This window comes from Molothrus aeneus, chromosome 11 (genome assembly GCF_037042795.1).
Source record: "Molothrus aeneus isolate 106 chromosome 11, BPBGC_Maene_1.0, whole genome shotgun sequence".
In the NCBI taxonomy this organism is placed as follows: Eukaryota; Metazoa; Chordata; class Aves; order Passeriformes; family Icteridae; genus Molothrus; species Molothrus aeneus.
In genome coordinates this window covers 5,309,521-5,329,670 of record NC_089656.1, presented here as the reverse complement: position 1 = coordinate 5,329,670, position 20,150 = coordinate 5,309,521, and the positions used below count along the sequence as shown (strand labels likewise).

At 50.9% G+C, this 20,150-nt stretch overlaps 1 protein-coding gene across 1 annotated transcript in view; it reads right to left on the bottom strand.

The window, feature by feature from the left end:
• Positions 1–1,490: 1,490 nt before the first annotated feature.
• The window catches only part of LOC136561426 (hydrocephalus-inducing protein homolog), a 69,377-nt gene continuing 50,717 nt past the window's right edge, over positions 1,491–20,150 (bottom strand). The window contains 25 exon segments of the mRNA XM_066557722.1: positions 1,491–1,848; positions 2,617–3,544; positions 4,017–4,183; positions 4,696–4,856; positions 6,032–6,253; positions 6,594–6,736; positions 7,080–7,331; positions 7,938–8,040; positions 8,602–8,794; positions 9,730–9,881; positions 10,474–10,706; positions 11,079–11,283; positions 11,921–11,993; positions 12,323–12,561; positions 12,843–13,011; positions 13,488–13,587; positions 14,102–14,204; positions 14,892–15,090; positions 15,247–15,419; positions 15,530–15,689; positions 16,987–17,106; positions 17,348–17,530; positions 17,702–17,889; positions 18,313–18,471; positions 18,949–20,017. Of these exon segments, the coding sequence (XP_066413819.1) occupies positions 1,680–1,848; positions 2,617–3,544; positions 4,017–4,183; positions 4,696–4,856; positions 6,032–6,253; positions 6,594–6,736; positions 7,080–7,331; positions 7,938–8,040; positions 8,602–8,794; positions 9,730–9,881; positions 10,474–10,706; positions 11,079–11,283; positions 11,921–11,993; positions 12,323–12,561; positions 12,843–13,011; positions 13,488–13,587; positions 14,102–14,204; positions 14,892–15,090; positions 15,247–15,419; positions 15,530–15,689; positions 16,987–17,106; positions 17,348–17,530; positions 17,702–17,889; positions 18,313–18,471; positions 18,949–20,017 (5,863 nt within the window). The 3' untranslated portion in view covers positions 1,491–1,679.

Below are 20,150 nucleotides of genomic sequence, written 5' to 3'. Positions count from 1 at the left end.
ACACTCCATCCAGCAATTTGCAGAGTCTTAGAACATCATTTCCTATTCCTCTTTTGTCAAAGTCTAGTTTGCCTCATATTCCCACTGCTCAACACCCAAGGGGTTGCAGCCCACAGTGGAACAAAAGGCTCTCAGGTGGCAAATACAGAGGTCAGTCCAGTCTTGCCCTTGACTGTTCACTATTAAATCATCTTTTGAAGATTAACTTTTAAGGGTCACTTCCTTGTACCACTGTCCAAGTTTGGGGAGGAGCTTCCGCTTGGCCCTTTGACTTGAGAGGCGTGAGAGCTTTTCTGCAGTCCTGGTAACTGTTTCAGTTGTTAAAAGTACCTGAAAGGGACCTTCCCACGCTGCTGTTAAGGTATCATCATTCCAAGTTTATTAGAACCCAATCTCCTGGTTTTATCTGGCGTATGTGAAAGTCTAGAGGTGATGTTTGGGGTAACAACTCTTTTCTTCTAAGATCCATGAGAGAGAGTGCAATTGCCTGCAAATGATTTCTGAGATCTAAGTCACTAGTTTCAGCCATTGGCAACCCCTCCTCCCTTCCCAGATAAGGTAACCCAAGTAACATTTCATTGGGAGAAACTCCTATGTCCTTACTTGGAGCAGTTCTGATCCGTAATAGTGCTAATCTGCTTTCAATCATTAATTTGGTAATATGGTTCTTAAGGATAGCATTCATTCTCTCCACACATCCAGAGCCTTGAGGGTGCCACGGGGTATGAAATCTCCAGTTTATGTCTAATTCAACACATATAGAATGCAAAATTTCTGAAGTGTGTTCCCTTCTCTGAGTCTATTCTTTCATTATCCCATATCTGGGAATGTTTGTTCTAATAGCATCTTAGCCACTTTGGAGGCAGTTGCAGTTGAGGTAGGAAAGGCTTCTACCCCGTGGGTGAGGTGATCAATTATTACAAGAAGGTATTTCCATCTCTGTATTCTGGGGAACTCAGTGTAATTTATTTGCATATTTTGAAAGGGTCTAAGGGCTAGGGCTCTTCCCTCACTGGGATGTTTTCTCATCACTTTCTTATTTACCTTTTAACAAATTTTAACAACATTGTTCAGTCTGTTTGATTCCTGTATAGATTCCCTCACAGCAATAAGTTCTTCCGAATTGATCACACAGTGCTTGAGCTCTCTAGTGTATTCCTTGGTGTAGCTTAATTAAAATTTCTCTAGTAATTGCTTTATTCATTATCTGCCTCCCTTCCCTGCACAGCTGTGACCAGAACTACAGCAAAGGGCAAGTGCCTGCAGCCGAGGGAAGGTTGGGTATCTGGTTCTGTTTGTTGTTGCTGCCAGTGTTGGTTTTGTTTGCCTTACATGCTAGTAAAGAACTGCTACTCCTTTTCCCATATCTTTGTCTGAAAGCCCCTTAATTTCAGTTATAATAATTTGGAGGGAAGGAGGTCACATTCTCCATTCCAGAGAGGTCCCACAGACACCTGTCTTTCCAACCAAGACAAGCTGACAACTAACGATTTATTGCCAGTTGTTTAATTAACAATTAAACAACAGTTAGTTAATTAACTTAGGTAACTAAAAGATAAGCTAGAGGTGTTCACTGGAAGGGTAGCTGCGGAGGTCTCTGGTGAAGGGTGGAAGACCATCAGCAGCAGAAGGCACGGTGTTGCTGGCTCCTGTGGAGGCTCCAGCTGACACAAACGCTGTCACTCAGGGGGCAGTTTCCAGTGCACATGCTTCTTGGGCCTCGGGCTCTCCTCCCTCTGCCGTAACGCCGGGCTTTTGGGTTTACCAAACCTCTTCTTCTTCTTGTCCCGGGCCCTGCCTTTCAAAATCACCCGCACCCTCTTCTGACTTGGCCTCAGCTTAGGAATCCTAGGAAGAAGGGGACTGGTGTTAGCCAGAGGAACATTTCCAGCCAGCTGCTTTTCTGTCTCCTTGCAGAGCACACAGTGTTGCATCCTCTCTCTGTGCAAGCAGTGAGCAGCAGATTAAATAAACACACTCACTGCACAGAGGTGCAAGGGCAGGAACATGACCAGTTAAGTGCCTGGGAATCAACTACAGCACACAGGGTTCCATGTAGAGAAGCAGGCCTTGCTTGTCCCAAAAGGAAGCAGAGCTAGGGACTGGCTTGTCCCCAGATCTCTCGTTCCAGATTTTGCAACCTTCCAGGAGCGTGATGTTTCATACGATGTCTTTTCCCAGTGCTCCCTTCCAAGGCCAGATGATGATCTTTCTGTGCTCCTGTGGGGCTGCCTCTCTGGGGCTGCCTGACTCCATGCCCACCTCCCCATTCCAGTCAGAGGGACTGAAGGGAGGGTGTTAGGGGATGAACCAGGCTGTGCTTGGTGATGCCCAGCAATAGGACAAGAGGCAATGGCAGAACCTGAACAGGAAATTCCACCTGAACCTGAGGAAGAACTTCTTTCCTGTGTAGGTGACAGCTTGCCCAGAGAGGGTGTGGAGTGTCCCTCACTGGAATTATTCCAGAGCCCTCTGGACACAACCCTGTGCTCTGGGAGGACCCCACCTGAGCAGGGAAGTGGGACCAGATGACCTACTGTGGTCCCTTCCACCCTGTCCCACCCTGTGATTCAGTGACACCCATTGATAGCATGAGTTGGCGGAGACGTTTCCCACCTGCACACCATGATGGTCTTAAAACTCCCCACAGCCTTCGGGGAGAAGCGCAGATGGAAGGTCTGCATCTCGCCAGGAGCCAGGGTGCCGCGGTAGGGGTCGATGGAGAACAGTGCTGCCGGTGTTTCATCGGTCAGATCTGGGAAGATTTCCATGGAGGAACTGGTATGCTGCAGAGAGATGTGCTTTTTCTTCCTCTTCTTCTTGGAAGGGGCTGGCTGCTCAGGCTGCTGCTCCTCAGGCTGCTGCTGCTCGGGCTGCTGCTCCTTGGGCTGCTGCTCCTCGGGCTGCTGCTCCTCGGGCTGCTGCTGCTCGGGCTGCTGCTGCTGCTGCTCAGGGAGGTGCTGTTCCTTGGAGCGGCTCTGCTTCTTGGAACCCTTCTTCTGCTTGGAATCCAGCTGCTCCTTCTCAGAAAGCTGCTGCTGCTTAGAAGGCTGCTGCTGTTTGGAATCCTGCTGCTGCTGCTGCTGCTGCTTGGAATCCTGCTGCTTGGAACCCTGCTGCTGCTGCTGCTGCTTGGAACCTTGCTGCTGCTGCTTGGAATCCTGCTGCTGCTGCTGCTTGGAACCCTGCTGTTGCTGCTGCTGCTGCTGCTGCTGCTGCTGCTGCTGCTGCTGCTGCTGCTGCTGCTGCTGCTGCTGCTGCTTGGAATCCTGCTGCTGCTGCTTGGAACTCTGCTGCTTCTTGGAACCCTGCTGCTGCTTGGAACCCTGCTGCTGCTTGGAATCCTCCTCATCCAGAGGACCCAGCAATAGGTCGGGATCCAGGCGCACCAGCTGGCACCACCATTGGGTAAAGTCCTCCTTCCTGAGAGGCCGCCGCAGCTGGCGCCGCCGCCGCCGCACTTTAGGAGGACGGGCCAGCCGCCGCCAGTAACGACGCAGCAGCTTTCTGCGATGCTTTACAACTTTATTGGAGAGGAACCGACCTGCAGGGAGCAAGAGGACACCTTTCAAAGACCTGTGTTCCCAGCAACTCTGCCTCCTGCTGCACATAGGTGGAAGAGAGCTGGGATGCACTTGGAGCATCTCTGGCCAAGTACCTTATTCTAGAAAGAAAGAGAGCGTCTGGGAGCAGGGTCTCTGCCTGCAGCACACATTCCTGTGCCAAAGCAGGAGAGTTGCTTTTAGACAGTGACTTTGCATTTGCCCTGGAGTGGGGAACTGCACACAGACAGTGGCTGCAGGGCAGCTCACTCGTTACGCCACTGCTTTTCCCAGTCTCAGACTTCTCCAAGAGATGACCTGATGTCCCCCTTCCCAGTCCTGACCCAGCACGTGGCTCTCCCCAGAGCCTGGCTCAGCTCCTTTGCAGAGCAGAAGTGGCAGAGCAAGAACAGAAAAGGCTGAAAGGCAGAGAGGGATAAGGAGAAAATGCTCCAGCTGCAGCTGGGAAGATGCTGATGAAAGTGGACGTGTGGACAAGGATGAAAAAGCAATTCATGTTTTGGGGTGAAATGTCCTTACGCATCAGAGTGATTGAGTATGGCTTCTTCACTGGTTTACTAGCTACAAGTTCCTCCCAGTAGTATTCCAGGGCTACCTTCCCTCTGTTGTGAATTCTGAAACTGAAAAGCAAGAAGGAGGAATAAAAAAAATGCCCAATAAATATAAAGCAAATAGTACAGTAATATTGTTTGAGGAACTTCCGGTATCACTTTCTGCTGAGGAGCACCTTCTTCCCCAGGCAACCCTGCCATGCTCAGACTGCTGTCCTGGGTGGCCCAAAACAGTATTTCCAAGTCTGGATGTTTAAGAGGAAAGGGCCAACATGGTGCCCAGGACACTGACGCTAAGGGGCTTCCTCTGGACTTTAGGTCTTGGTTTGACTGCAAACTTATTCTTGAGCAGATGAGGACAGGTGACATGCAGTGAGAGCAAACCTTTCTGTTCTCAGCAGAAAGGTATGGCAGCACTGAGGCTCTCCTGACCACCATCTCCTGCTTGGCCTTGTGTGCACGTAAATGGGCCTGTGCTGGTTTGGGCTGGGGCAGAGTTCTGGGAAGCAGGCACTGGGCCAGCCCTGGGCAAAGGCAGCTCCTGCTCCCCGGAGGAGCTGTGCCTGGCCTCCAGCACTCACGTGGCTGTCCTTGTCTGGAAGGGCAAGGTATCCTTGAACTGAACCACGATGGTGTTCGTCTTCAGCTGGGTGTAGGCAACAGCAGCACTGAGGCACACCTCGGCCTCCTGGGTGCTGTCCTCCACCACAGTGTGATCCGTTTCGGGGACTGGCTCGACCACCTGGAAACACAGGAGGGAGGAATCACTGTGCAGAGCCCGGAAGGTCAGGCTGAGAAGGGAATCTTCTGACCTCCAAGATCAGCCTCACAGAGGGACTGGAAAGGACCATTCACTTTTACTTCCCTGGAAAGATGACAAAATTGGGACTGCTCTGCTACAGTAGTTGTTTCTACCCACTGATCCAAGCAGTCACTACCACAGCTGTTAATATCCCCATGGAGACTACAGCTGTGTTCCAGTCCCTGTACTTCAACCTTGTAGAGGGACGGACTCTTTTCCTGGTCCCCTATAAATCCAGCAGGTCTCAAAATTTGGTTTAAGTTCCCCTGCTGGAGCTCTGTAGATGGAGAACCCCATGACTGAAGAGTTCTAGAAAGCACCTTTTCCTTCTTGTCTTAGGAGAAAGTGCTCTCCAAATTTCTTGTGTGGATCAACAGCCACACTGCTGGGAGCTGAGGATGGGCATTTTGGGATGTGAAAGATCTCACTAGGAAAGTCTCCAACTGCAGATGTTCTGACAGAAAAGAGGATGGCTTAGAAGCCTTAAAATGGTCCAGAAACTCAGAATTAACCTTCACCCAAGACGAGTTTGCGTGGCAATAATGACAATAAAAGTCAGAGTCTCTGGAGATGATCCTTCTCTGGACTCCTCCATACTGTCACACAGTGCCTGAGCTACTCCATGATGAGATATCCCACACAATACAGAGACTATAACCAAATTCTCTGGTATCCATGCAGACAAAACTTGGACTTCACCAGCATATGCAGGAGAAGTGGATTTCTCTCTGCTTCAAAAGAAGAGACAGAGTGCAGCAGACTTACCTCCTTGTTGGTGAAAAGGGACCAAATGGGATGAAGACATTTCTAACACCATAAAATGGGATAAAATCATAAAACATTGTCCCCCATTCAACATGGGCTGCAACACTTGTGCTTGTGGCACAGACTGATGGTTTGTGTGTGGCTAAAGGTCTCTTGTCCAAAGGATTCCCCCTCTTGTGTGGATGTATCCAGTCACTCTGCATCCACCTCCCCCCTGGACTGCACTGCTGGTGAACCTCACAGCTGCCCAATGTCAGAGGAGGCAGGAGCTGCACAGCCAGCAGTGATGGTGTTATGGTGGTTCTTTTTGTAAAAGCTGGGTTGGCTTTTTTTGCCATTTTGCTTCTTACCTTCTCCATTTTATAGAATTTGTCTCCTGGGTCTTTCCTGGGGGTAGTCTTCCATGAGACAATGCACTTTTGGTCATCCCAGTCCGGAACCTTCCTTGGTGGCAGCTGAAACTCGATCTTGGTCACCTTACATTTCACAAGGTGCCTCCTGTAGGTGACTGGGACATTTGATTTGAAGGACACTTTGATCTCCTTGGCACGGCGAGGACGGAGGTGTCCCACCTAGGGGGAATTGGGGAGTCAAGACCAAACTGGAAGCACTGCCAAGGGCAGGACTGACAGCAAAAGGAACTGATGTGGTGAGCAGCTGTGCCAGGAATCTGCACTTCAGAGTGGATTTATGTGAAGTTTGATAGACAAAAGTATGAACAGAAGGTGCCACCTCCCATAACATGAAACCTTTGCTGCAAGGCTGGCAGCCTTGGCCCAGCCAAGCCAGGAACTGCATCTCCTCATGGCACTGGAATGGGCTATCAGTGGCATGTGAGGACTCCCTGCCAGCTCCTGGGAACACCAGGGCAGGGCCTGAGCAGTGGGGAAAGGCAGAGCAGTCCACGCTCACCTTGGGGGAGAACTGGAATGGGCCGTTTGCCTCCCACTCAAAGCGCAGGAACCGGTGCTGGGTGCGGTTGATGATGGCGAAGGTCCTGTGGCAGCGCTTCCCGACGGGACAGTGCCCAAAGTCCACGTGGTTCACTCTGATAGCTGTAAAGGAGGAGAGCAAGGGATCTCAGCATGCAGGGAGCTCCATCCACCCCCTCACGTGCACAGACACCTGCATGTTCAATGCTTCCTTGCTCCAAGCCTTCCTCCCTCTGCAGGGAGTTCCCCAGGCAGTTCCCCATCCCACCACTTCCAGGGAAACACCCTGACACATCCCTAAGCCAGCGACATGCAGCACAGCACACACTGCTCTGCGTGCATGGCTACCACACCCACAGGCCACCAAGTCCCATGGGTGACAGCCCAGGCCTGGCTAGAGGGAGGACACACATGATCAGACATTGTCCTCTTCCTTGCTCCACCTTGGCAGCCTCTCCTCTCTTACCATCAATGATGTCTTTATTCAGACTGCTCTTAGCATCCCTTTCCTCTGTGTCTTCCTTTAGTCCTCTGAAGGCGAATCTGTCCCTGTGGCCTTCACCCACCAGCTCTACTAGGATCTTGTTAGAGCAGGTGTCCCCCACCAACAGACGAATCTTCCCTTCCAGACGTTGAGCCAGGGTGGGTTTGAAAATGACATCAAACTCTGTTGATTCCCCACGATGCAGAAGGAAGAAAGGCTTTGTGGGCTTGCTCTCTGCACAGCAATGGAAATCAGAGTTAAGTGATACAGCTGTACAGAGGAAATATTTCCATAGGATATATGAGGAATAAGAGGTTGAAACCAGGTACCTTCTAAGCACAGCTTCTACCCCCTCCGTGGTTCCAGACCCTCTTCCTATGCTCACAAGACACCTTGTGCCTATGCCACCTCCAGACACATCACCACTGAAGCAGCTTAACCTCAGACTGATGCCCAGCCCTCATTCCATCTGCTTCCAGCCAGCTCCAGCCATATGCAAAGCTGAGCCAAAGAGTGCTTTTGGCTTCTGCTGGCTGTCTGTGTGCTCAAGGGCTGTGTCTCTTCAGGTCGGTACCTTCCCACATGCAGCAAATACCCCAGAGGGTCCACTGTGGTAGTGACAGTCCCCCACAACTCAACCCTCCCCGTCTAGAACAGAAGAACTTCCTACAACTTGCTAGGAGGAAACCCTGCAAAAAGGCGCCAAGAAAAGCTTGGGGGACAGAGAGCCCAAGGAACAAAACTGTGCCTAACATCTGGCTGCTGCTCGGAGAAGCCAAGAGCAGGCTTGGCTGAGTTTTCCCTCTTAGCATGATCACATTTCATGGTTAATGAATTTACCATTTCCGACGGAGTCCTCATCTTCAGTGTGGAATACCTTGAGTGTGGAGGCCCTGCCCTTCAAGAAGAACGCTCCGTACTCGTGCTCCAGGCGTAACATAAACTGAGAAAAGGGAAACCAGAGCACAGTGATGCTGGTGCGAGTACAGGGTGGCACAGGGACTGACACCACAGTGCTGCTGGTCCCACATGGCAGCCCAGCACCCCTCCCACTACTAACAGCACTTAGCACAAAAGTTAAGTCAAACCAGACAAGAAAAAGGGCATTCAGAAACATCTGGGTAGAACTGACACAGAACCAAACAGGACAGAAAGTAATGAGCAGAATGTAATTAAACTACATCTAAGTCTACTTAAAATGTAGTAAACTGGGATCAAATACAATCTAATGGAACTGGAAAATCACACATGTCCATGAGAACAAAAGGTGACCTGAGAGACAGGGGGGAAAATACTCCACCACCTTTCTTGTGTTCAACTTAAAGAAGAAAGACTGGATGGAAAATTTCCAAGAATTCCCTTCTTGGAGAACAGATGTCAGTCACTTGCTTAAAAAGAATTTCTGACACCTCTTCCCAGGTCTGCCATGTTTTTTGGGACCCTTCCCCTGTGCCACAAGCGCTTGTTCCCAAACCAGACCATTCCTTGAGCAGGTCCTCCTCACCTTGAGAGGTATGATGCCATCGTTCCGGACGACCAGGGGCAGCTTCTCGGATCTCCCCACCTGGAGCCTCTTGAAGCGCAGCACGGCCGTTCCCCTCTTGCTGCGAGCGCTGGGGCACACGACTGTCAGCTGTGCCTCGTGCGCCTTCCCACTGATGGTGAAGGTCACGGTTTGGGGTTTAATTTTCACAGGGCTGCAGGAGAGGCACAGAAACAATTTCAGCTGGCACTAACCCATTTCTCACTAGGCAGGCAAAGCAGCAAGGGCCACAGTGTTTTCCCTGCCTGGTGCTCCTGTACCCCACAACACAGCCCCCCACCAGCCTCTTCCCAATCCACTCAGGGCCATTCGCTAGAGGAATCTGCTCCAAAGAGCCAGAGCCTTCCACAATAACAGTTAAAAATTATTTTACTTAATTGAATCATGCAGTACAACAGGTAAATAATGAGGCACCAGATGAGATATGGCAAATCCCCTGGCTGCAGTGAGATGAACTTATGCAACAAGCAAAAGCACAGCATGTAAGCAGTACAAAAGCAAGAAGGCAAAAACACATCATCATCACCGTCAGTAAAGATCATTTCCATGAACAGTAAAAAAGCAATTGCTTATTAGCAATTAGACTTGTCTTGTTCCAATTCAGCCCCTAAAGGGTTGAGGAAGAGCAGGCCAAAGCCCCAGCACACAGATCCCAGGGCAGAGGAACCAGACTCTTCTTTCATACCAGCTCCAATCACTCACATAAAACAGCTTAATGAATGCCAGGGAATCACAGAGGATCACCTAATTTTACAGAAACAAAGAGGAAACTGTGACTGCTGACTTGCTGGTACAGAAACTGCTTCATCCAAGCCTTTGTCCTTAGAAACCCCCAGCTCAGCTGCAGCACATCTCAGTAACTTCCAGTTGGCTACCTAATATTTGCCTGTCTTCTTAGTTCTTCATACAGGCTAAACCATCAGCCTCATTTTTCTGCTCTATCTAAGAGTTACAGCCTCCCAGATCATCTCATGCCAAGTACTTTGCCTGAGGCTACTGAAAGCATTAGAGCTAACAAGAGGTCTGTGCCTTCCCAGGGGAGAGGCAGCTATCAGTGAGGCCTCCCCAATATTTCACAGGGTCAGTTACCTTTTTGGGATGACAAGGGAAGCCTTGAAAGTGCAGTTGTAGTTCTGCTCATCCGGCGGGGTGAAGGTCACTGTAGCAACAGCATGGGATGAGCCAGGAACGGACATCTTGACTGGATCCAACTTGAAAATGTTGTTGATAGGGATTTGTTCCTTGGGGGAATCCAGAGAGCAGTGTTAGGAGAAAACACCTTTCAACATGACACAGTTTTATTCATAAATGCATTACTGAGAACATCCCCAGATATTGTGTCTTCCTTCCTCCTTCCCTGGGCAGGCTCCCATCCTCCCATTCTTCAGGGAATGCTGACCTTGTGCTAAAGCATTGTGTGTTTGAGTGCAGGAACCTTCCCCAGCCTACATGGGAGATGGGCACTGCATGGAAGATCCTGCATATAACCCACAACTGGCCTTCAAAGAGAAGGAAAGGCCAGGAAGCCTGAGGAAATGCTCTGCTTTGAGCCCTGCCAGGTCAGTTCATAACAGCCCCTCTCTGTGTGTGCTTCCAGGAGAGGTTCAGAAGGATTCACTTCTCCCACCAAAGACCCAGAGGTGTGAGCCAAAACCTTGCCCAAGACATGCAGAATTCCACACAACTGTTCCCTGGCTCTGCTGCTCTCCCCTGCAGTTTGACCTGCACTGATCAAGACTAGTCTGGGCCACAGGAAGCAACGCATCTGGAGAACAAAACAGGCTCTAACCCAGCCCTTAGTGGGCAACCACCACCTTGGCCTCCTGTTCTTACCTCTCCAGGCAGAGGTTTGATGGAGAGGACCACATCACATGGCAGGCTGCTTGCACTGTAGATACTGAAATGAGCTTCTGCCTCTTGGCCAACCAGAATCTTGTTGAAGATGAACCTGTTCTCATCTCTGATGAACAGGCCCGTGCCTTTCACTGACTGCAGCTTGCGGTCGAGGTCGGTGCTGCTGCAGATCGGGTACTCCTTGAAGATTAACATCACATCCTCAGCAAGTCCTGTGGACACACCAGAGGGATGAGCATGGAGAAGCCTCCCTGATGAGTTTATCTGGACCCTGCTGGCCACTCAGAAGGCTTGATAAGCCCTTTCTGCCCGAGTGACTGCTAAACCCAGCCTTGGGTGGAGGAACTGGCTGTGAGGAAGGAGCTCAGTCAACCTCAGTCTTAGAGAGCATTGCTTTCCTTTTATGCTTCCAAGCATCCCTCTCAGCCTGGGAGGGATGAGTCCACTGGTGGACTTGAAGAGGGCTGGAACCTCTGAGGATTTTAAGGTGGGACACCAGGGCTAGCGTGCCTCTCTATCCCAGCAGCAAGTTGAGGTGCTGATCAGCAGCAGGTGTGACCAAGGGCCCTGTGGGCAGTGTGTACCTGGGAGGCAGGACTCGGCAATCAGGGTGAAGGGAATGCCGAGGGGATTTTCCTTGGGGTCTCTGCCTGGGATGTCAATGTAGAGCTGCTCCTCACATTTCCCCTCCTGCCCTGCGAAGCATTCCACTGTAATCTTCTGCTGGCCCCACGGACCGATGGAGCCAGAGCAGGGGGACACCGTGAACATGCCAAGACTGAGGTGACTCTGCAGAAAAAGTTCCAGGAGAGGCTGATGGCTAATAGCTGTGCCTTGAGCACCCCAGCAAAGAGTACGTCCTGCCCTGGCCTCCAGCTGGGCCCAAGCACCCAGTCCCAGGGCAGGGAAGGATGACTCCATGGCCCAAAGGCAGCCCCAGGCTGAGAGCAACAAGCCAAGAAGAGCTACAAATCTGTCCCGGGGGCAGAGAGAAAGGAATTTGAGTGTAAAAAATAAAGGTGGTAGCTGTGATCCCTCAATCTCCAGAGGTAACAGAGGAGAGCAGAAATGCCTCTGAGAAAGACAGAAATACCTGTGAGAAATGATGGGAGAGAGCTAGGGGACTGCAAAGAAGAAAAAGCAATGTTGTCTGAGCTCTGTGGACTGGGAGTTCAGTGGGGGATGTTTTTGCTTCTGAGGTGTTCACAGACCTATGCTGGCTTGCAGCTACCAAACACAGGACCTGCTCCCCTCTGTTGACCCCACAACTCCAGGTCAGAGCCAGAGTACAGGACTGTCAGTGGGACTGAGCAGATACTGGTCTTGCAGACCACATCCCACCCTGTGGCGATGAGCCCCAGCCTGGGCACAGCAGCATCTTCTCAATCCCCTGCAGCAGCACTGCTGGGGAGCAGGAGTCACCCACCTGTGTCAAGGAGCTTGATTTCCTTGCTGTTGAGAGCCTCGTAGCCAGTGGAGCAGATTCCCCTTCCTTTGAACTGAGAGGAGAAAGCAGAGGTATCTGTCATCTGAGCTCCCCTGCCTTTCTCTGAGGCCAAAGATGGCCTTCCTCCTCACAGAGGAAAGTCTTGTGCTCCTGATGGCTCCCAGAGAGCAGCCAGCAGCACCCATTGAGAGCACCTGCTGGACTGAGCAGCTCTATCACCAGCTTCATACTACACATGTGGATACCCAGGCCTTTTTTTGCTCCCTCTCCCCAAGCCAGGGATGCAAATGCACAACAGCCCAGGTCTCCTGGCTGCCTGCCACATACCAGCTGTGGGGTGGTGCCTCCTCGGACAGGAAGGGTGGTCAGGGCCTCTCGTACCTTTTGCTTTCCGATGTAGACGCGTCCTCGGGTGGTTGGCGGATGCAGAATTTGAAGTGGAGCATGCCTTTGTTCTCCAGCACCACAGTCTGGCTCTTCTTGGTGCCCTTGATCATGGCTCCAAAGTTGATGGGTGAGGCAGGCTCAATGCTGTACTTGCTGTACACAGCTTTGGCCGACACCTTCAGCGGGATGTCGGCGACAGCCTGGCCTCCTCGACCTGATCTGGCATCTAGCACCTGTGTCCACAGGAAGGGCTGGTAAACAAAGCAAAGAGGCCAGCCTCTACCCCAGTCCCCAGCCTCCCTCCCCAGGCCTCCAGTTTACCCCTCCCTGTTTAAGCACCTCCTCCAGAGTCAGATTCTCAGCTCCACTTAGGAAGCCTCCCAAATGGCGTTGAAGGACTTTGTGTATGTAGGAGAGAGGATTCTCCAGTTAAAGCCCTCCTTCCGTTAGACATCTATCCTGTTTATACTCCCAAAACACCGTGTGATAACACAGCCTGGCCCAGGCAGCTCACCTGGCAGTACAGGATGGGTCTGTTCTTGAGGAGCATTTCATTTGTGGGGTGGAAGAGCATCTCAACATTCACAGCAGGCTGGGAGGCAATCAGCACGCCTGACTGAGGCACAACAGTGAAGTGGGATGCCACGTCTCGCATCCTGGGACCTGTACCCTTCAGCGTGAACCTGGGGAGAAAGGGAAGGAATGGAGATCTCTGCAGTTAAAAGTACAGGTGCCACCAGCACAGCCAGGACTTTGCATAGGACCAGAAAAAAAAGGGAGAGTTCAGCTCTGTCAGGGAATCCTGGATCTTGACAGAGAATTCAGACAATCATGAGGTTACTGCAAGAAACCTTGAACCACCATTTTTCATTCACTTCCTTACAGAGTCTCAGAAAGAGAAAGGAGGTGACCATCAAAGAAAGGCAATGAATCTCAGCATTTCAGTGGCTGAAATTTCTGGGGCTGTCCTTTGGGTTCCTGCTGAGCTGTGAAGAACTGCTGGTTTGCGGCTGGATTCTCTTGTAGAATAATTGAGATTAGAGAGCCCAGGTTTTGTATTTACCATGAGGTAGCCAGCATGGAAATGGTTCTAGCCATTGACAGAGCATGCAGGCCTGGGAACCCAAGGAAATGCTCACTACCAGGCAGCAGGACTCACCTGTACTCAATGTTGTATACCCCTTTGTTCTTTAGACGTAGGATTTTCTTCACGTTATCCATGACATTAATGGTTCCAAAGTCCAAGCTTCCTTCTGGACCTGCAGAAAACCCACAGTGAGGTCAAACATGGTATTTGTGAGCTGCTGCAGAATACAACAGGCCACAAGCTACGTGGAGGTCTTGGTGCAAACCCCTTTCCAGCAAGTTTCTGTTCCTGAAAGGGTTTTCCAGCTACTTGTCTGCCCTTTCTCTTCACACTCAAAATATCTGCAGGCTTAGTAGCTAAAGAGCTCGCCTTCCATTTCCTCACTCCCAAGCACAAATCCAATTACTTTATATGCTGTGCTGAGCCTGTGGGAGTTGCCAACTGCCTGTTCACGTCACTGTTGGGAAATCCAATCTGCACATCAAGCTGCACACTTCGAAGTTCAGAGGGGAGAGACTTAAGGCTGTCAGAGACCTGACAATGCTTTATTTCATGCAGGTTGCAGGGTACATGCTTTATGTATCCATGCCATCCTTGTATTCCATCCCATCCCATCGCTTTGGTTGCCCACCTCCCAAGGTAATGCAGTGCACCTGGACTGCTTTGTTTGGGAGGCATCCACTGACCTTCAGGTATGAAGTCAATGGTCAGAGAAACATCATAGACCTCTGCAGAGATTTCGATGTTTTCAGTGTGGACAACCCCCAGGGCGTTTTCTGTATCTGAAACCTGAGGCAGCAAGAAACAAACACTGTTCAGGTTATTCTTTTGAAAAGTCCTTGTCTCTGCTGGCTGCTTCCCCTATGGACTCCCTGGCTTCACAAGTGTTGGTGGACTCCCAAGCTTTGCTAACCTGTTCCTCTCATGGGCTGCCCCAGTGGGATTCTGCTGCAGTAAAAAACCCTATCAGCCCAACTCTGCATTCCTACAGCAGGGAATGCTGCTGCTAAAGCATCCTTGAGAGGCACAGGGGTGTAAGAACAACCACAAGAAATGTGAGGTGTCTCAGAGCAGGTGGCATTGACAACCCTCTCCAATCACCTAGCACCCTGTCTGAAATGCAGCCCCTAAACCATGGGGAACAAAATCCCAGGGGGAGAGTTTGTTGCACTGTGCAAGAGCTTCAGACAAAGTCCAGGAGGAATCTAGAGATCATGCTACAGTCTGTACCACCAAACAACAACCTTCAACCATTCAAAGGGACAAGGTGGTTGTGGCACAGGCTCAGGATGCAGTGTCTGCTTATCTGGGGGGATGTGGATGCACTGCATGTTCTGGCAAATACTGTGCAGAGGCAGAAGCTGGGGTCACAGCACCCTTGTGTCTCTCAGGTGCAGCTCTTCCTGATTCTGTCCCTAGGAGCACATGGCTGCTCACTGTGCCCTGCTCTGCCAGGCAGAGCACAGTTCCTCTCACCTCTAGTCGGAGGATCTTCTCAATTATGCCAATCTGCTCAGCCTTGAAATGCAGTGTCACTTCAAACTCTGAGCAGGGATCAAGGATGCCATTATCTTGTGACAAGGAGAAGTTCTCAGCAAGGTAATCCAGCCCATTAAGCTGCCAGGCCATGGGCAGCAGGCTGTTGTTTTTCAGGACCAAGGTCCTGCTGTCAGTCCTGCAGAGAGAGGAAGGCACTTGGCATCAGCTGCTGGATGGTCACACCAGCCTCACCACTGAATGCAACTCGGAGCAGCTCCATCCATGCCCCAGAAACCAGAGTCCAATGTTTTCTCTTTGTCACCAGTCTTGGAGTGCTTGTGGGATGACTGACCTGTGCAGAAGCAGCTTGTCAAAAGAGAGCTCCGAGGGGCTGACCTCCAGCTTCACATGCACCCCATGGCAGCACAGGCTGAAGACCACTGGCTCCGGGTTCTTCTCAATGCTGCAGATGAGTTTGTCTTCCAGGAAGCCAAGGGAAGTGGGGTATGCCCAAATGGTCAGCTCCTGGACATGGCCCCACAGGAAGAAATCAAAGGAGCTCTGAGTGTGAGCAGGAGGAGCAGCCCCTGGGCACTTCTACAGTGCCTGCTCTGCTCTACCTGCCCTTCTCCTACCCGCTTCTCCTTTGGTTTCAGGGTCATGCGGCGAGGATCCACAACAAAGGTCCTTGTTTTCCGATCTTTCTCAAAAGAGAACTGGACCTCTACGACCATGGGGGAGATGTTGAGGATGGTTAACTTCTCCGTGTTTCTGGGACCGTTCTGGGTCTTGTACCTGTCCACAAAAGGGGACTGTCCACAACAGTCTCCTCCAGAGGAGACTGTTGCCTTTGCCACACACCAAGGAGAGCACTGTGTGCACCCGAGGAAGTGATGCTGGGAGACCCTGCTCTAACAAACAAGTGAGGGAAATGGATCCCAGTCAGGGCCATGGGCGTGTGCTCATCCCTGCCTTACTCTGATGCCTTCCCCTGGACTTGGTGCCTCCAGCCCAGAAGCCTGATGATGCTCAAGCCACTTCAAGAGTTTTTAACACAACATTAATTCAAGGGTGCCTAGAAAAATAAAAGTACACCAGACACATGGGTTCTTTCCCCTTCTTTCTTGGGATGCCTTCCCTGCAGGGTATAAGGAAAGGCTTTCGGAAAAAGAGTTTAGCTAATCTCTTTCATAAAAGTCATGAAAGTGCTTTGGATTTCATGGGTTAGCTCAGAGTCTGAGAAAGAAACATAAAGAATCAATTCCTAAGAGGAATGCAAAAAGATAACAAATGACCCTTCTCTCAGGTGTGGAAATGACTTTGGAGTTAAAGTTAGAGAGAGGAGTTTGGAGAAAGGGTTAAAGAGGCAAACAGAGATCCCAGACCATCCGTCAACCTGGCTAAAGATTGTATGTATTTCAGTTTCATTTCCTTGGGCTGTCAAAACAGACCTAGCCCTCCAGAGCTCCCATGGAAATAAGAACTTAATTTTTTTTTAAGTGACAGTAAAAGTAGAAGTACACAATAGCTTCAATGACAATGAGTTTATGCAGATTTTATCCAGCAGTGAGCATGCAATGTCGTTACAGGAAAATGTAATTCCTGCTGTATGTTCCCCTCGACGCCCATTGGCAGGTCAACCATAAAATCTTATTAATAATTACAGATTAATGAAAGGTTTACAAAACCATCTACAGAATAATTGCTAGATCAGACTACCTGCAGAGCTCAAAGCACTTCAAAAACCACCATAAAGTTCATTTCCTGTGGGTTGAAGCTGACATGTGGAGGGGGACACAAAAGTTGCCCCCAAGTCACCTTTGGACTGGCAGCAGCACATGGCTCTGGCCACCAAGGTGGCCACCAAGGCACCCACTGGGTAGGCAGAGCAGCTCCTCCAAGGCTCATTTGCCTCTTATCTGCTCAAGTTCACACATCTGTGGTCATTTAAACCCATGTGTCTTCAAACCCACGTGTCTTTGGTCCTTCAAACTCAGGACTCTGCTGGGGACTGCCCTGGATTGTGCCACCAGGACAGCCTGTCTCTCCAGGCATGTCCAGAAAAGGACAAGGCCCAGCAGGGAGCACATACCACTCTCTTGATTTCCCACACAGCAGCGGTCCAAAGTGGAATTGCTTTGTGCTCTCAACGTATTCCTTGAAGATGACTTCATCTTCCTTCATGGTTTTCCTGCACTGTGGAAACACCACCCTGGGCAGAGAAAGTGGGGAAGGAGGAGCTATGAGATGCTCCAAGCAGGAAATGTAGTCAGAAAGCCATAACCCTTCCTGGTGGCTGAGGTACCATCTGCCTTCCCAGCTCCCAGCACAGGAAGAGATGCTGTGTGACCCCAGGGAGCATGATCTGCCCAGGCCAGAAGCCCCAAGGGGCAGCCCTGGCTGTGAGTTCAGCGGCAGCTGTGCTGTGGGAGGCTGCCAGGGCCCAGCCTTACCGAGGGTTCTGGCTGATGCTGGGGTAGAGGCCGGTGCCACGGCAGGGCAGCTCGTACTGGCGCTTTGACTGCACGAGCTCAAACCTCAGTGTCTGCTCAAACCTCCCTGGCTTTTTGGCAGTGAAGTGGACCTTCAGTTCCACCTCACCGTGGGCAGGCACTATCCACCGGTACCGTTTCAGCCTGGCAATTAAAGAGGAGGCTTCAGACATTGCTGAGGAGCAAACAGAACAAGGAGGGTGCACTCGCCATCCCCCAGCACTGGCACAGGGTCACTGTGGAGCTGGGGACGATGGACCTTGTTTGGCAAGAGGACCGAGAAGCAGAGGCATCACCTCCTCCTGTGCAGCTCACCTGAGGAATTCTGTGGGGACTGAGGCACTTCCCACTGTACTTTTGGATCTTGTTGCAGAGGAATCCTGGGGACTTTCTGATCTCTGTGTGGAGATATGCTTCTCCTTTGCAGAGCTGTCTCTGCTGGTTGCTTTACCTGTCTTTGGATGGCCCTTGGCAGAACTGCCCTTCACATCTGGGGCCTTGGCCTAAGGGGAGAGAGAAGAGGGAGGGAGAGGTGAGTCCTGAGACATCCTCATTCTGGAAAGCAAAATGGGGGTTTGTTCACCAACAGAAGAGAGAAAAAATAAATAAGTCCACCTGCCCATGGACTTGGTCTTCCTTATTGGTGTTTGTTTCGCCTAGGACACCCCTGCTCACTCAGGACCCTCTCCTCAAAGGAAGTTCATGGTTTTAAGTGCTGTTTTCCCCTCTTGTCTTACAGAACTGCTCTGTCTCCAGCAGAACTGTCTCTTTTGTCCCATCCCTGACAGAAAGGAGACCTGCAGACATGGGACCCCATCACATCTTCACTACCTCTCCACAATGCTCCCTTTTCCTGTCCCGCCTGTCCCTGTCTAGACTGGTCCCTGCCCCGGCACCTTCAGTGCCAGCACCACTGGAGCACCCACCAGATCCTCTTCCATAGCAGCACCTTCTGGTGCCACAATGGTGAAGGGCTCCACACGCTCTGCAGAGCCCAGCCTCTCCTCTGGGTACTCGACTATGGAGAGCACAGCAGCAGGGGGAAGGGGAGGGCCGTCAGGATGCAGTCCCAGATGTTTCAGCAGCTAAAACAGAAGAGAAAATCCTGTTTATACTTCTGTCACCTTCATCCTCACAACTCCTTCTTTGAAGGCACTGAGCTTTTGGCAATGAGGTTTTTAATTTACATGAAGTACAAGTGCTTTGTTATGTCCAGTGGGGTGAGCAGGGTCCAGAGCAGACACAAGAGCTGCAAACAGGACTGGGAGAGAAACCTCTCCCAAGTGACTCAGCTGAAGAAAACAATGGCCATGTCCTGGGACGGTTTATGATTTCCAGGCTGGGAAACTCTGAACAGATGGGATACTTGTGCACAGAGCCCTCCCACTTCCTGCTCATCTGAGGGATGGTGATAACCTCCCCCTCCACACGGATGATAGAGTCTTTGTGGAACACCATCAGGGACCTGGATGTAGCTCTGTGCCATTATCACCTGGGGGGACACAATGCTCCAGGGCCCAAGACCACAGCAAGATCAAGATCTGAGCCTTGCAGGGTTTTACCTGTTCTTCCGTTGGCAGCTTCCCATCCCTCAGGATCTCCTCAATCATGGCCTTTGGATCTGAGACCTCAATGTCCAAGCACGGCACCCCAATGTGCTCGTCTCCGACTGCTCCTTCGGCAGCTTCACTTTGCGTCCCCAGCTGAGATGACTGAAGACTCCTTTGGTCTCCACTGTTTTGTTCAGGCTTCTTCTCCACAGGCTTATTGGTTTTCTGACCTTTGTTTTCAGCTGAAGACTTTCCCTTTTGGATCACAGATAACTGCACGGTACCCTGAACCCTGTCCCAGCAGGAGAAAACTTGTGCAACATTCTGCTGCGATGAATCATAGATCTGAAACCTCAGGATCAAGTTCTCCATCTCAGCTGGGTCCTCTGGGATTTCGGTTCCCCCCTTCTTAGGGGCTTTGGTTTCTCCCTTCTTTGGAACTTTGTGTTCCCCCTGCTCTGGGGCTTTGTGTTCCATCTTCTTCGGGACTTTGGGTTCCTCCTTTTCTGGGATTATGATTTCGCACATCTTTGGGGCTTTGTATTTCCACTTCTCTGGGATTTTGGTTCTCTTAATCTCTAGGACTTTGGTTTCCTTCTTCTCTGAGGGTTTGGTTTCCTTCTCTGGGATTTTGGTTTCCTTCTTCTCTGAGGGTTTGGTTTCCTTCTCTGGGATTTTGGTTTCCTTCTTTTCTGGGGCTTTGGTTTCCTTCTTCTCTGAGGGTTTGGTTTCCTTCTCCGGGATTTTGGTTTCCTTCTTCTCTGAGGGTTTGGTTTCCTCCTTCTTTTCTGGGGCTTTGGTTTCCTCCTTCTTTTCTGGGGCTTTGGTTTCCCCCTTCTCTGAGGGTTTGGTTTCCTTCTCTGGAGTCTTAGTTTTTTTCTCTGGGGGTTTGGTTTCCTTCTTCTCTGGGGGTTTGGTTTTCCCCTTCTCCGGTTTTGGAGGTTGCTTCCCCACAGAGACACCCTTCTTGTCCTTCTTCCGCTTCTCTTCCTCCTTCCGCCTTTCTTCCTCCTTCTGCCTCTCTTCCTCCTCTAAGGCTTTTGCCTCCTCCTCACGCTTTTGAGCCAGCCGCTTCAGCTCCCTTCAGCAAACAAAACAGAAAAAATCGCTGAGAGTCCCCACCAGAAACTTGGGCTCAGCAGTCCTGGCCGGCCCTGCACTTCATTCCTTGACCCTGAGGCCAGGCAGAACCACGAGACCATTTCCGTGAATTT